Source organism: Pongo pygmaeus, chromosome 20 (genome assembly GCF_028885625.2).
Source record: "Pongo pygmaeus isolate AG05252 chromosome 20, NHGRI_mPonPyg2-v2.0_pri, whole genome shotgun sequence".
NCBI lineage: Eukaryota > Metazoa > Chordata > Mammalia > Primates > Hominidae > Pongo > Pongo pygmaeus.
Genome location: NC_072393.2, coordinates 14,051,915 through 14,065,561, shown reverse-complemented (window position 1 = coordinate 14,065,561; position 13,647 = coordinate 14,051,915). Strand labels below are relative to the sequence as shown.

Sequence of the window (13,647 nt, the reverse complement as noted above, 5' to 3'; positions counted from 1 at the left end):
AAAACTAGGCCGGGTGCGGTGGCTCACGCCTGTAATCCCAGCACTTTGGGAGGCCGAGGTGGGCGGATCATGAGGTCAGGAGATGAGACCATCCCAGCTGACATGGTGAAAACCCGTCTCTACTAAAAATACAAAAAATTAACCAGGCATGGTTGTGGGTGACTGTAGTCCCAGCTACTTGGGAGGCTGAGGCAGGAGAATCACTTGAACCCGGGAGGTTTGGAGCTTGCAGTGAGCGGAGCTTGCAGTGAGCTGAGATTGCACCACTGCACTCCAGCCTGGGCGACAAAGCGAGACTCCCTCTCAAAAAAAAAAAAAATTTTAAAACTAGCCAGGCATGGTGACGAGTGCTTATAGTCCCAGTTACTTGGGAGGCTGAGGTGGGAGGATCCTTTGAGCCCAAGTATACGAGGCTGTGAAGAGCTATGATCCTGCCATTGCATTCCAGCTCGCGCAATGGAGCGAGACTGTCTCTAAAAGGACAAAAAAGAGAGAGAGAGATGGGGTCTTGCTCTGTTGCCCAGGCTGGAGTGCAGTGGCAATTCATAGGTGGGATCATAGATCACTACAGCCTTGAATTCCTGGGCTCAAGCAATCCTCCCTCCTCAGCCTCCCAAGTAGCTGGGACCATAGATGTGTACCACCAGGCTGGATCCCAAGTTGTTTATAGGTACCTCTGAAGGATGGTTTCAGAAGGTGTGGAATAGGCTTCACCTTGTTGGGCATGGTTTACTATTGAGTTGGCCTTTTTTTTTTGGAGACAGAGTCTTGCTCTGTCTCCCAGGCTGGAGTGCAGTGGTGCGATCTCGGCTCTTTGCAACCTCCACCTCCCGGGTTTAAGTCATTCTCCTGTCTCAGCCTCCAGAGTAGCTGGGATTACAGGTACGCACCACCACACCCAGCTAATTTTTGTATTTTTAGTAGAGAGAGGTTTTCACTGTGTTGGCCAGGCTGGTCTCAAACTCGTGACCTCAGGTGATCCGTCTGCCTTGGCCTCCCAAAGTGCTGGGATTACAGGCGTAACCACCATGCCCGGCCAAGTTGGCTTTCAAATATTCTCCTTCCGTGAATCTGCTGGTGTACACAAGAAATGAAAACCAGGTTATTTATTGCGGTTTTTTTTTTTTTTTTTTGGAAATTGCGTAAATGTCTATCAGCTTCCAACTGGTTCTTTTATGATGTGTCCTTACAGTGGAAGACTATGCAGTGATTCACGTACTGTGTGATACGACAAATCCTGTAAGATGAAAAGCTCAGTGAAAAAAAGGTGCAAAGAATAGATACAGGATGTACCACTGGTATAAAAGGAGGATCAACGTTCAATTTCCAGATTATGGGTTTGCAGAAACCTCAATTCTTGCAGGATAGATACGAAAGTGATAACACTGCTTGTCTCCGGAGAGATCTGGGTAGGCCGAGATAAACCTGCCTAGAAAAGATCTCAGCTTTGTGTATCTTTTCATGTATCATGTGAATATTCTCAAACTCAAAATAATATTACACATTTAGCCAGGTGCAGTGGCTCATGCCTGTAATCCCAGAGCTTTGGAAAGCTGAGGCGGGCAGATCACTTGAGCTGAGAAATTCGAGACCAGCCTGAGCAACATGGCGAAACCCCGTCTCTACCAAAAATACAAAAATTAGCCCAGTGCAGTGGTGCACGCCTGGAGTCCCAGATACTCAGGAGGCTGAGATGGGAGGATCGCTTGAGCCTGGGATGCAGAGGTTGCACTGAGCAGAGATTGCACCACTTTACTCTGGCCTGGGTGACAGAGCCAGGCCCTGTCTCAAAACAAAAAAACACAGAACAAAAAACACACATTTATACTTAACAATAAAAAGCATGGCTGTGCGAGGTGGCTTATGCCTGTAATCCTAGCACTTTGGGAGGCCAAGGCGGGTGGATCATGAGGTCAGGAGTTCGAGACAACATGGGCAACATGGTGAAATCCTGTCTCTATTAAAAATACAAAAATTACTAACACGGTGAAACCCCGTCTCTACTAAAAATACAAAAAATTAGCCGGGCGTGGTGGCGGGCGCCTGTGGTCCCAGCTACTCGGGAGGCTGAGGCAGGAGAATGGCATGAACCTGGGAGGTGGAGCTTGCCGTGAGCCGAGATCGCGCCACTGCACTCCAGCCTGGGCGACAGAGCAAGACTCCGTCTCAAAAAAACAAAAAACAAAAATTAGCTGGGCATGGTGGCACATGCCTGTAATCCTAGCCACTCGGGAGGCTGAGGCAGGAAATTGCTTGAACCCAGGAGGTGGAGGTTGCAGTGAGCTGAGATCGTGCCACTGCACTCCAGCCTGGGTCACAGAGGACTCCAGCTCAAAATAAATAAATAAATAATAATAACGAAAAGCACATGGCATCATCAAATGCCACGGTGAGGGAGACTGAATTAACTAGGCTGAGTTCAGGCTGGACGGGTGGGGCTCTGAGCTACCCCCCCATGCCCGCCCCTCTTCCCCCCCAGCTCCCCCCGCCACCGCCTTGGCCACCTATCCTCACCTCATAGCTCGCAGCGCAAGGCGATAGGCCAGGTCCGGGTCATGAGGCAGCAGTGCGGTGAACAGGTAGCGGGCACAGGTGTGCATGGGCACACTCTCCCGGAACAGCACCTCCCCAAAGCCACTGAAGGGACCCCCTGCAGGAACAGCCTGAGCTCAGTCCCCAAGTGTGGGCTCGCCTCTGCCCCTCCCCAGGTCTCACTAGACCCCAGGCTTTAAGTAGAGAGTGGGCTGGCCCCTGGGTAGAGTGGCTGTGGCTAGATGGGTCTCTGGGGTAGGGGTTCAGGGCTGAGACTGAGGTCTCTGGATAATCCAAATAAAAGAGGAGGCTGGGCCGGGTGCGGTGGCTCACGCCTGTAATCCCAGCACTTTGGGAGGCCGAGGCCGGTGGATCACGAGGTTAGGAGTTCGAGACCATCCTGGCTAACACGGTGAAACCCCGTCTCTACTAAAAATACAAAAAAAATTAGCCAGGCGTGGTGGCAGGCGCAAGTAGTCGCAGCTACTCGGGAGGCTGAGGCAGGAGAATGGCGTGAACCCGGGACCGGAGGGTGCAGTGAGCCGAGATCGCGCCACTGCACTCCGACCTGGGGGACAGAGCGAGACTCCGTCTCAAAAAAAGAAAAGGAGGCCGGGGACCACGGCTCATGCCTGTAATCTCAGCACTTTGGGAGGCCAAGGCGGGCGGATCACTTGAGGTCAGGAATTTGAGACCAGCCTGGCCAACATGGGGAAACCCCATCTCTACTAAAAATACAAAAATCAGCCGGGTGTGGTGGCGCATGCCTGTAATCCCAGCTACTCGGGAGGCTGAGGCAGAAGAATCACTTGAACCCGGGAGGCAGAGGTTGCAGTGAGCCGAGATCGCGCCGCTGCACTCCAGCCTGGGTGACAGAGTGAAGACTGTCGCAAAATAAAAAAGGAAAAAAGGAAAAGGAAGAGACTCCAGGCACACTCGCAGGTGAGGGGCAGGATACAAGGTGGGGCCAGAGGGTGGAGGTGAGGCTGCACCTGCCTTGGGGAACGGGACCAGCGGCCAAGACCAGCAAGTCCGATAGCGTAGGGGGACTTGAAGGGGCAGGGATAAACGGCTCCCTGTAGCGCTAGGGGACGGAGTCTCACAACACACAGGCCAACAGGGCCTGGCCATGGGCGGGGCCAATGAGGAGCAGGCCGGGCCAGGGGCGGTGTCTAAGTTGCGGATGAAGGTGGGACGCCCTCGCTTTAACATCAACCACTTGGCTCATTGGCTCCCGGGAGGGAAGGGGGCGGCGCCTCAGCACACGCAGCAGTTACTGGCTGACAGCACGCACTAGGTGGCGGGAAAAAGAGCTGGATTTTTCCTTTTAGAAACTGCCAAGGTATGAGGGGACAGTATCACCGGGAGGCGGGGCTAGGGGCGGGACTGGGGCGGGGCCTCCCATCTTGGCAGCAACCAGGCCGCTACAGGACCAGGGGCAGGACCCTACCTTTCAGGAACAGCCAGGCCTAGGGGCGGGGCCTCACCTTCCAGCAGCAGCCCCGCCTGCTTGCGCAGCACCTGCACCAACCGCTCATCCAACTCCACCTCCTCCAGCAGGGCCAGCAGCTGCTCCTCGTTGCGCACCACCTTGTCCTGGGCGTACAGCCCCTCCGGCAGGGCCCGCTGCTGCCCCAGCCCCAGCAGTGCCACCTCCAGCGCCAGCACCAAGTAGGACTCTCCAGGGCTCCCGGGCACAGGCACGTGCTGGTAGGCCACCTTCCGTTTCTCGGGGCCTGAGTCTGGGGGAGACAGGGCCAGGGCCGCTGGAGACGGATCCCCTTCCCTAAGATCCCTGTAGCCCTTGGCCTCAAGCATGGAGACCTGGGCGCAGGGTAGGCTTTAGAGGGAGCCCAGAAGTTCCCAGCACTCACGGGGTTGGAGGAGCGCGGGAGCCCCAACTTCTAGCAGCAGCTAGGCCTATGGTGGCCTCACTTTCAGGAGAAGCTAAGCTTACTGGCTCTGGGCACTGGCCAGGGGAGGTAGCCAAGGGTAGGGGCGTGGCCAAGGGTAAGAGTCTGGGAGTTACCTTATAGGGGTACTGGGTCAGGGGGCGTGGCCAACGAGGCGGGGTTGTCCCACCTCCTCCAAGAGTCCCCCATGTGAGTACCTGGGTAAAGGGTAAGTGTCTCCTCCTCCAGACGACAGGCCTCCAGGAGCGCCCTGCAGAGGCAGCCAATGGGGTCCAGGGGATGCCCCACCCATCCTTCGGTGTTGGTGATGCAGGTGGAGCCCTTCTGGAGCAGCTCTGCAGGTGGAAAAAGGGGGCTCAATGCCCACACACCTGCCCAAGCCTCTAGGAGGGAGGGGTATTCCTCTTCTTGACCTGCCACCCAGCCTAGCCCCATAATGCCCACCACCTGCTCACCCAATGGTCACCTTCAACTTTTTTTTTTTGAGGTGGGGTCTCGCTCTATTGCCCAGGCTGGAGTGCAGTGGCCCAATCATAGCTCACTGCAGCCTTGACCTCTGGAGCTCAAGCGATCCTCCTGCTTCGGCCTCCCAAAGGGATTACAGGCATGGGCCACCATGCCTGGCCACTGGACGTTTTCTAAAACACCCAAAGTGTCATTCCCCTCCTCATTGCCCTTATTCCCTCTCCACCTCTCTGAAGATAAAGCCCCAACAGCCTTTAGGGCCCCCAAGGACCAGTATGAAGTTTTTCCATATACTGGTGTCCTGCCTCATCTGGAGGCCAATCCTCCAGCCTCGTCCTCCAAGCCACATACTGTCTTCCCTCGTGGCTGCTGCTCATGGCGTTCCTTCTATTCTGAGCACTTCCTCCATCCCCTTCTGGGTAACTCCTGCACATCCTTCCTCTTTTTTTTAAAATTTTTTTTTTTGAGATGGAGTTTCGCTCTTGTTGCCCAGACTAGAGTGCAATGGCATGATCTCAGCTCACCACAACCTCCAGGTACCTGCCGGTTCAAGCGATTCTCTTGCCTCAGCCTCCTGAGTAGCTGGGAATACAGGTATGTGCCACCACACCTGGCTAGTTTGTTTTGGATTTTTAGTAGAGATGGAGTTTCACTATGTTGGCCAGGCTGGTTTTGAACTCCTGACCTCAGGCAATCCACCTGCCTCCGCTTCCCATAGTGTTGGGATTACAGGCGTGAGCCACCGCGCCTGGCTGTGCACATCCTTAAATACTCAGCTAATTAGCCACCTGGCTAATTTTTAAAATCTAGGGGCCTTTCACTGATGCTGCCGAGCCTGGTCAGAGCTCTGCTCGGGTCCCAGGGCCCCCATGTTTCCTCCACGACACACTTTTCTTTGTTCAATTTCCTGATAGCTGATCCATCAACCCCATCAACCAGCTCTCTCAACTGGTGGCCTCCCTCCTGTCCCCCACCCCCATATCTATTACACAATGTGGTTTCTGGGGCTCGTACAGCCTCCTTCCCTCCCTCCCTTCCTTCCTTCCCCTCTCTCTCCCCTCATCTCTCTCTGTCCCTCCCTCTCCGCCTCTTTCTTTCCTCTTTTCTCTCTCCTGGCTCTCTTCTCTCTCTCTTTTTTAAATTTTTTGAGACGGAGTCTCACTCTGTCACCCAATCTAGAGTGCAGTGGTGTAATCTTGGCTCACTGCAGCCAACCTCTGCCTCCCAGATTAAAGCAATTCTCATGCCGCAGCCTCCCTAGTAGCTGGGAATACAGGTGTGCGCCACCACACCTGGCTAATTTTAAAAATATTTTCAGTAGGCCAGGCACAGTGGCTTACGCCTGTAATCCCAGCACTTTGGGAGGCTGAGGTGGGTGGATCAAAAGGTCAGGCGTTCGAGAAGAGCCTGGCCAACATAGTGAAACCCCGTCTCTACTAAAAATACAAAAATTAGCTGGGTGTGGTGGTGGGTGCCTGTATTCCCAAGCTACTCAGGAGGCTGAGGCAGGAGAATTGCTTGAACCCAGGAGGTGGAGGTTGCAGTAAGTGGAGATTGCGCCACTGCACTTCAGCCTGGGCAAAAGAACGAGACTCCGTCTCAAAAAAAAAAATTTCCAGGCGTGGTGGCTCAAGCCAGCACTTTGGGAGGCCAAGGCGGGCAGATCACCTGAAGTCAGGAGTTCAAGACCAGCCTCACCAATGGAGAAACCCCATCTCTACTAAAAATACAAAAAAAATTAGCCGGGCATGATGGCGCATGCCTATAATCCCAGCTACTTGGGAGGCTGAGGCAGGAGAATCGCTTGAATCTGGGAGGTGGAGGTTGCGGTGAGCCGAGATTGCTCCATTGCACTCCAGCCTGGGCAACAGGAGCGAAACTCCATCTCAAAAAAAAAAAGAGAGAGAGAAAAAAAAAAGAGATGAGGTCTTGCTCTGTCACCCAGGCTAGAGTGCAGTGGCACAACTGTAGCTCACTGCAGCCTTGAACTCCTGGGCTCAAGTGATCCTCCTGCCTCAGCCTCTAGAGTAGCTGGGACTACAGGTGTGAGCCGCCACATCCAGCTAATTTTTTTTTTTTTTTAATTTTTATAGAGACATTGTCTTACTATGTTGCCCAGGCTGATGTTGAACTCCTGGCCTCAAGCAATCCTCCCACCTCGGACTCCCAATGTGCTGGGATCACAGGTATGAGCCCCTGTGCCCGGCTGAGGCTGACCTTTTTTCTGCTGCTTGTAGCTCTCTAGCTGATGCCGCTGCTGCAGCCGGAGCGTGTTGATGATGGCACTTGCCAGCCGCAGGGCCTGGCGGGGGTATCCGTGGGCACGCAGGGTGTCCACACGGGCACAGGCGGTGGGGAAAGGTTCTCCCAGCCACAGTGGTCGGCCCTGGGGGTCGAAAGTCAGTTTGTCCCCACCCATGCTGCCTGTGAGGCTGGGCCCGTAGGAGTCACTGGCCAGGATCCTCTGCAGGTAGGCGTCATTCCAGCGTAGCTCTCCAGCCAGCAAGGCGCGGCCAAATACCGTGTGGCGGGGACTTGTGGCTGCCACCTCTTCCTCTTCCTCCGAGCCTGCAGAGAGGCACCCAACATGGCTCAGTGAGGGGGGTCCCTATAGCAGATGAGCCATGGCCAGCTTTCCCCACCAAGTACTAACTGTGTTAGTGGCCATAGCAAAGCTATGGGCATACATTATCTCCCCAGTCCTTGAAGCCACCCTTCAAAGATGCGTGTATAGGCTGGGCATGATGCCTCACACTTGTAATCCCAGCACTTTGGGAGGCCAAGGTGGGAGGATCACATGAGGCCAGGAGTTCGAGACCAGCCTGGCCAACATGGCGACACCCCATCTCTACTAAAATTAACCCTGGCGTGGTGGTGCACGCCTGTAATCCCACCTACTTGGGAGGCTGAGGAATGAGAATCGCTTGAACCCGGGAGGCAGAGGTTGCAGTGAGCCGAGGTTGCGTCACTGCACTCCAGCCTGGGCATCAGAGTGAGACTGTCTCAAAAAAAAAAAAAGGATGCGTGTATGTGTTAGGAGCTAGTACAGGCCCATCATATTGATGGGAAACTGAGGTTGAGCAACTAACTGTCTGTCTGTCTTCCTCTTCCTACTTGCTATTTTTCTTTTCTTTTCTTTCTTTTTTTTTTCTGAGACAGGGTCTCACTCTGTTGCCCAGGCTAGAGAGCAGGGGTGCCATCTCAGCTCACTGCAACCTCCGCCTCCCAGGCTCAAGCGATTCTCCCATCTCAGCCTCCTGAGTATCCGGGATTCCAGGCGCACGTCACAACAGCCAGCTAATTTTTGTATTTTTTGTAGAGACAAGGTCTCACCATGTTACTCTGGCTGGTCCTGAACTCCTGGCCTCAAGCAATCCGCCCCCCTCAGCCTCCCAAAGTGCTGAGATTACAGGTGTGAGCCACCATGCCTGGCCTGTACTTGCTATAAATTTTTTTTTCCTTCTCTCCTCAATCTCTCTCTGTCTTCCCTCCTATCTACTCTGTCTGCCTCTCCCTCTCTCCATCCATCTCTGCCTCTCTTCACTTGTCTCTCTCTCCTCAATCTCTCACTTTCCCCTTCTGTTTGATTCCTCCTTTTTGCCTCTCTCATCCTCTCTTTGCTCCCATAGCTAGCAGGAGGCCAAGCCAGACCAGCCCAGGACTGCAGGTGTTTTAAGCATTTTACTTCATTTGCCCACTTGGGCTGCCATTGCTCCTGCCCTCGGCACTCACTCTTTCCTGGCTGGACAAGTTGGGATTAGTCCTGGAAGAACAGCCAAGGACTGGGGTCCGCTTTGCTCTGCCCCACTCCCTCTCTCTCCTGGGAAAAGCACCATGATGGAAAGTGGGGCCATAGTAGTGACGGTATTGGGGAGGCATGGTAAAGACCCCTCTCTCCTACCTGGGACGGGGGCCACGGTAGGCCGCAGGCTGGGGCCGTCGAAGGAGTAGTTGCCCTCTTCCAGTGGGCACACGTCGAGCTTGTCCCACCTGCTGAGTAGCTGGAGCCAGCCTGCCCTTTCCTCTGGTTTGCAGTGGGGGCTCAGGACGACGCAAACCCACAGGGCCCCTGAGGAGGCACGGGGTGGGCTCAATATTCCTGCCAACAGTAGCAGCAACACACACTTCCACAGTGCCCACTGTGTGCCACTTGATGATCTGCTAACCCCTCACCTCGACCCTCAGAAGTTGCAACTCACAGCCTTTGCACCTTACAGACAAGGAAACTGAGGCACAGAGACATAACACAGCTTGCACAGGGTCACACCGCTGGTAAATTAGAAGTTGGGATTAGAGGGTCAGGCGTGATGACTCTCGCCTGTAATCCCAGCACTTTGGAAGGCTGAGGCAGGTAGATAACCAGAGGTCGGGAGTTTAAGAACAGCCTGGCCAACATGGTGAAGCCTTGTCTCTACTAAAAATATAAAAATACAAAAAAAAAAAAAAAAAAAAAAAAAGCCGGGCATGGTGGTGGGCACCTGTATTCCCAGCTACTCGGGAGGCTGAGGCAGGAGAATGGCTTGAACCCGGGAGGTGGAGGTTGCAGGGAGCTGAGATCACACCACTGCACACCAGGCTGGGCAAAAAGAGCAAAACTCCAACTCAAAAAAAAAAAAGAGAAGTTGGGAATACAACCCAGGCCTCTGTAATCCCAGCTACTTGGGAGGCTGAGGCAGGAGAATCGCTTGAACCTGGGAGGCAGAGGTTGTAGTGAGCCAGGATCGCACCACTGCACTCCAGCCTGGGCAACAGAGTGAGACTCGATCTCAAAACAAAAACAAAAACAAACAAAAAAACCAGGCCTCCAGACTGCTCTCAAGGTGTTTTGGGGTTTTTTGGGTAGCATTTATCACCACCTAATGCAGGGGTCAGCAAACTAGCAAACCACTGCCCATGGTGAAAACTGAACTACCCTTTATTTTTGATTAGCCTGCACGCTAAGATTTATTTTTCCCTTTTTATTTCTATTTGTTTTTATTTATTTATTTTTTGAGACAGGGTCTCACTCTGTCACCCAGGCTGGAGTGCAGTGGCGCAATCTCAGCTCATTGTAACCTCCACCTCCTGGGTTCAAGCGATTCTCCTGCCTCAGCCTCCCGAGTAGCTGGGATTACAGGCGTCCGCCACAATGCCCGGCTAATTTTTGTATTTTTAGTAAAGGCGGGGTTTCACCATGTTGGCCAGGCTGGTCTCGAACTCCTGACCTCAAGTGATCTGCCCACCTCGGCCTCCCAAACTGCTGGAATTAAGGTGTGAGCCACTGCACCCGGCCTATTTTTCCATTTTTAAATGGTCAGGGAAATACAACCAAAAGAATATTTTGCAACTTGTGGGAATAATATAAAATTCAAATAAATTAATAAGTATCTATAAATAAAGCTGGTTTTTAAAAAATTTTGAGACAGGGTCTCATCATGTTGTCTAAGCTGCACTCGAACTCCTGGGCTCAAGCAATCCTCCTGCCTCACTCAGCCTTCCAAGTAGTTGGGAGTACAGGCTCCCGCCACTGTGCCAAGCGCCTATTTTTGTTGTTGTTGAGACAGGGTCTTGCTCTGTTGTGCGGGCTGGAGTGCAGTGGTGTGATCATGGCTAACTGCAGCCTCAACCTCCAGGGCCCAAGTGATGCCCCTACCTCAGCCTCACAAAGTGCTGGGATTACAGGTGTGAGTCACTGCGACTGGCCTCCCAGCTCTTAAATAAAGTGTTATTGAAATGCTACCATGCCCGTTTGGTATATATGTCTGTGTCTGCCTTTTTTACTATAATGGACAGAGTTAGGTCATCATGACAGGGACCAAATGGCCTGCAGGGCTGAATAACATTAACTCTGTAGCTCTTATAGAAAACATATGTTGGCCGGTGCGGTGGCTCACGCCTGTAATCCCAGCACTTTGGGAGGCCGAGGCAGGTGGATCACGAGGTCAGGAGATTGAGACCATCCTGGCTAACACGGTGAAACCCCATCTCTACTAAAAATACAAAAAATTAGCCAGGCGTGGTAGCGGGCGCCTGTAGTCCCAGCTACTCGGGAGGCTGAGGCAGGAGAATGGCGTGAACCCGGGGGACAGAGCTTGCAGTGAGCCGAGATTGCGCCACTGCACTCCAGCCTGGGCGACAAAGCGAGACTCCATCTCAAAAAAAAAAATAAAATAAAAGGCTGGGTGCGGTGGCTCATGTCTGTAATCCCAGCCCTTTGGGAAGCCGAGGTGGGCGGATCACGAGGTCAGGGGATCGAGACCATCCTGGCTAACCCGGTGAAACCCCGTTGCTACTAAAAATACAAAAAAATTAGCCGGGCGTGGTGGCGGGCGCCTGTAGTCCCAGCTACTTGGGAGGCTGAGGCAGGAGAATGGCGTGAACCCGTGAGGCACAGCTTGCAGTGAGCTGAGATTGTGCCACTGCACTCCAGCCTGGGTGACAGAGCGAGACCCGTCTCAAAAAAAAAAAAAAGAAAAAAGAAAACATATGTTGGCTGGGTGCAGTGGCTCACGCCTGTAATCCCAGCACTTTGGGAGGCTGAGGCGGGTGGATCACGAAGTCAGGAGTTCGAGACCAGCCTGATCAACATGTTGAAACTCTGTCTCTACTAAAAATACAAAAATTAGCTAGGCATGGTGGCACGCGCCTATAATCCCAGCTACTTAGGAGGTTGAGGCAGGAGAATCACTTGAACCCAGGAGGCGGAGGTTGCAGTGAGCCGAGATCGTGCCACTGCAGTCCAGCCTGGGAGACAGGGTGAGAGTCCGTCTCAAAAAAATAAAACAGGCCAGGCGCGGTGGCTCACACCTGTACTCCCAGGACTCTGGGAGGCTGAGGCGGGTAGATCACGAGGTCAGGAGATCGAGACCATCCTGCCTAACACAGTGAAACCCTGTCTCTACTAAAAAAATATAAAAAATTAGCCGGACTCAGTGGCGGGCGCCTATAGTCCCAGCTACTAGGGAGGCTGAGGCAGGAGAATGGCATGAACCGGGGGGTTGGAGCTTGCAGTGAGCCGAGATAGTACCACTGCCCTCCAGCACTCCAGCCTGGGCGACAGAACGAGACTCCTTCTCAAAAAAAAAAAAAGAAAAGAAAACAAACAAACAAGAATATGTCGGCTTGGTGCAGTGGCTCACGCCTGTCATCCCAGCACTTTGAGAGACCAAGGCCAGAGGATCACTTGAGCCCAAGAGTTTGAGGTTACAATGAGCCATGACTGTGCCACTGTACTTCAGCCTGGGCACACAGTGAGATCCTGTCTCTAAAAACAGAAGAAAGAAAGAAAACATGTAGGCTGGGTGTGATGGCTCATGCATGTCATCTCAGTACTTTGGGAGGCTGGGCGAGAGGACTGCTTGAGTCCAGGAGTTCAAGACCAGACTTGGCAAGATAGTGAGACCCTGTCTCTTCAAAAAATTAAAAATTAGCTGGATGTGGTAGTGTGCACCTGTAGACCCAGCTACTTGGGAGGCTGAGGTGTAGGATCACTTGAGTCTGGGAGGCAGAGGTTGCAGTCAGCCGAGATTGTGCCACTGCACGCCAGCCTGGGCAACAGAGTGATACCCTGTCTCAAAACAAAGAAAACGCGTGTACGTGTGTATCTACCCCTGGGTCAATGACATTTGATTGCCTGTGCCTCCTATCAGATCCACGTGAACAGGATTTTGACTCTCTTTTTCTCTGCCGGACCACCAGTGCCCAGTACCATGCCTGGCACTTTACAGGCGCTCATAAATGCTTGCCAAACGAATGGAGGGCGGATTCAGGGAACAGACCCTAATCTTGGAGTGGGCCAGCCCCTATGGGAGCCGAAGTCCCGGTGTCCACCACGCACCGGGGTTCGGGCCTCACCCAGCTCATCCCAGAGCTGCCGGCACTTGTCCGTCATGCCCGCGCCCTGCTGCCGCCACAGGGCCAGGCGCGGGTCCTGCAGGAACTGCTCGGTCATGAGAATCAGCATGCGCGCCCCGTTGGAGTCCCGCATTCGCAGCATCTCCCGCACCTGTGCCGGGGACAGGGTGGTGAGGAAGGGCTGGGGCGTCCGCCGGGGCCTTCTGCACCCCGCGCCCCGCCGGCCCGCACGGCACCTTGCTGAACATGGAGCGCAGCTGCTGGCTGGCCCCGTAGTAGCCGCCATTGGACAGTAGCTGCTTCACCTGCTCCTGGATCTGCTCCTCGTCCAGGTGCCAGCAGTTGGCGTCCTCGATTCCTGCGCCGGCGGTGGGGTCTGGGGCACCTGCAGGGAGGGAGGGAAAGGAAGCTGAGGCTGGGGCTGGGGTTGGGGTTGGGTTGGGTTGAGGAGAGCTGTCCTTTTTTTTTTTTTTTTTTTTTTTTTGAGACGGAGTTTGGCTCTTCTTGCCCAGGCTGGAGTGCTGTAGCACGGTCTTCGCTCACTGCAACCTCTGCCTCCCGGGTTCAAGTGATTCTCCTGCCTTAGCCTCCCAAGTAGCTGGGATTACAGGCACGCCCCACTACACCTTGCCAATTTTTTTTGTATTTTTAGTACAGGTGGGATTTCACCATGTTGATCAGGCTGGTCTCAAACTCCTGACCTCAGGTGATCCACCCGCCTTGGCCTCCCAAAGTGCTGGGATTACAGGCATGAGCCACTGTGCCCGACCCATCCATCCATTCTTCCAAGTCACCCAACCCGTTCCAAAGTTCCATCCATCCCACCTAAACACCACCCACCCATCTGCCTGTCCATCCCACCCGACCATCTATTTATCTGTTCATCCATCCACCCATCCCTCCA

At 53.7% G+C, this 13,647-nt stretch overlaps 1 protein-coding gene across 3 annotated transcripts in view; it reads right to left on the bottom strand.

Annotated features, from left to right (window-relative positions):
* The window catches only part of ZSWIM4 (zinc finger SWIM-type containing 4), a 37,699-nt gene that overhangs the window by 11,336 nt on the left and 12,716 nt on the right, over positions 1–13,647 (bottom strand). Inside the window, exons 4-10 of one of the 3 annotated variants that reach the window (XM_054464235.2) lie at positions 12,980–13,128; positions 12,744–12,894; positions 8,812–8,979; positions 7,128–7,478; positions 4,643–4,780; positions 4,020–4,274; positions 2,515–2,650 (exon numbers count right to left, since the gene is read on the bottom strand). In XM_054464235.2, the coding sequence (XP_054320210.2) occupies positions 2,515–2,650; positions 4,020–4,274; positions 4,643–4,780; positions 7,128–7,478; positions 8,812–8,979; positions 12,744–12,894; positions 12,980–13,128 (1,348 nt within the window). Of the gene's footprint in view, positions 1–2,514; positions 2,651–4,019; positions 4,275–4,642; positions 4,781–7,127; positions 7,479–8,811; positions 9,010–12,743; positions 13,129–13,647 lie in introns of all 3 variants that reach the window. The other 2 variants (XM_063657925.1, XM_063657926.1) reach the window with 2 other exon arrangements.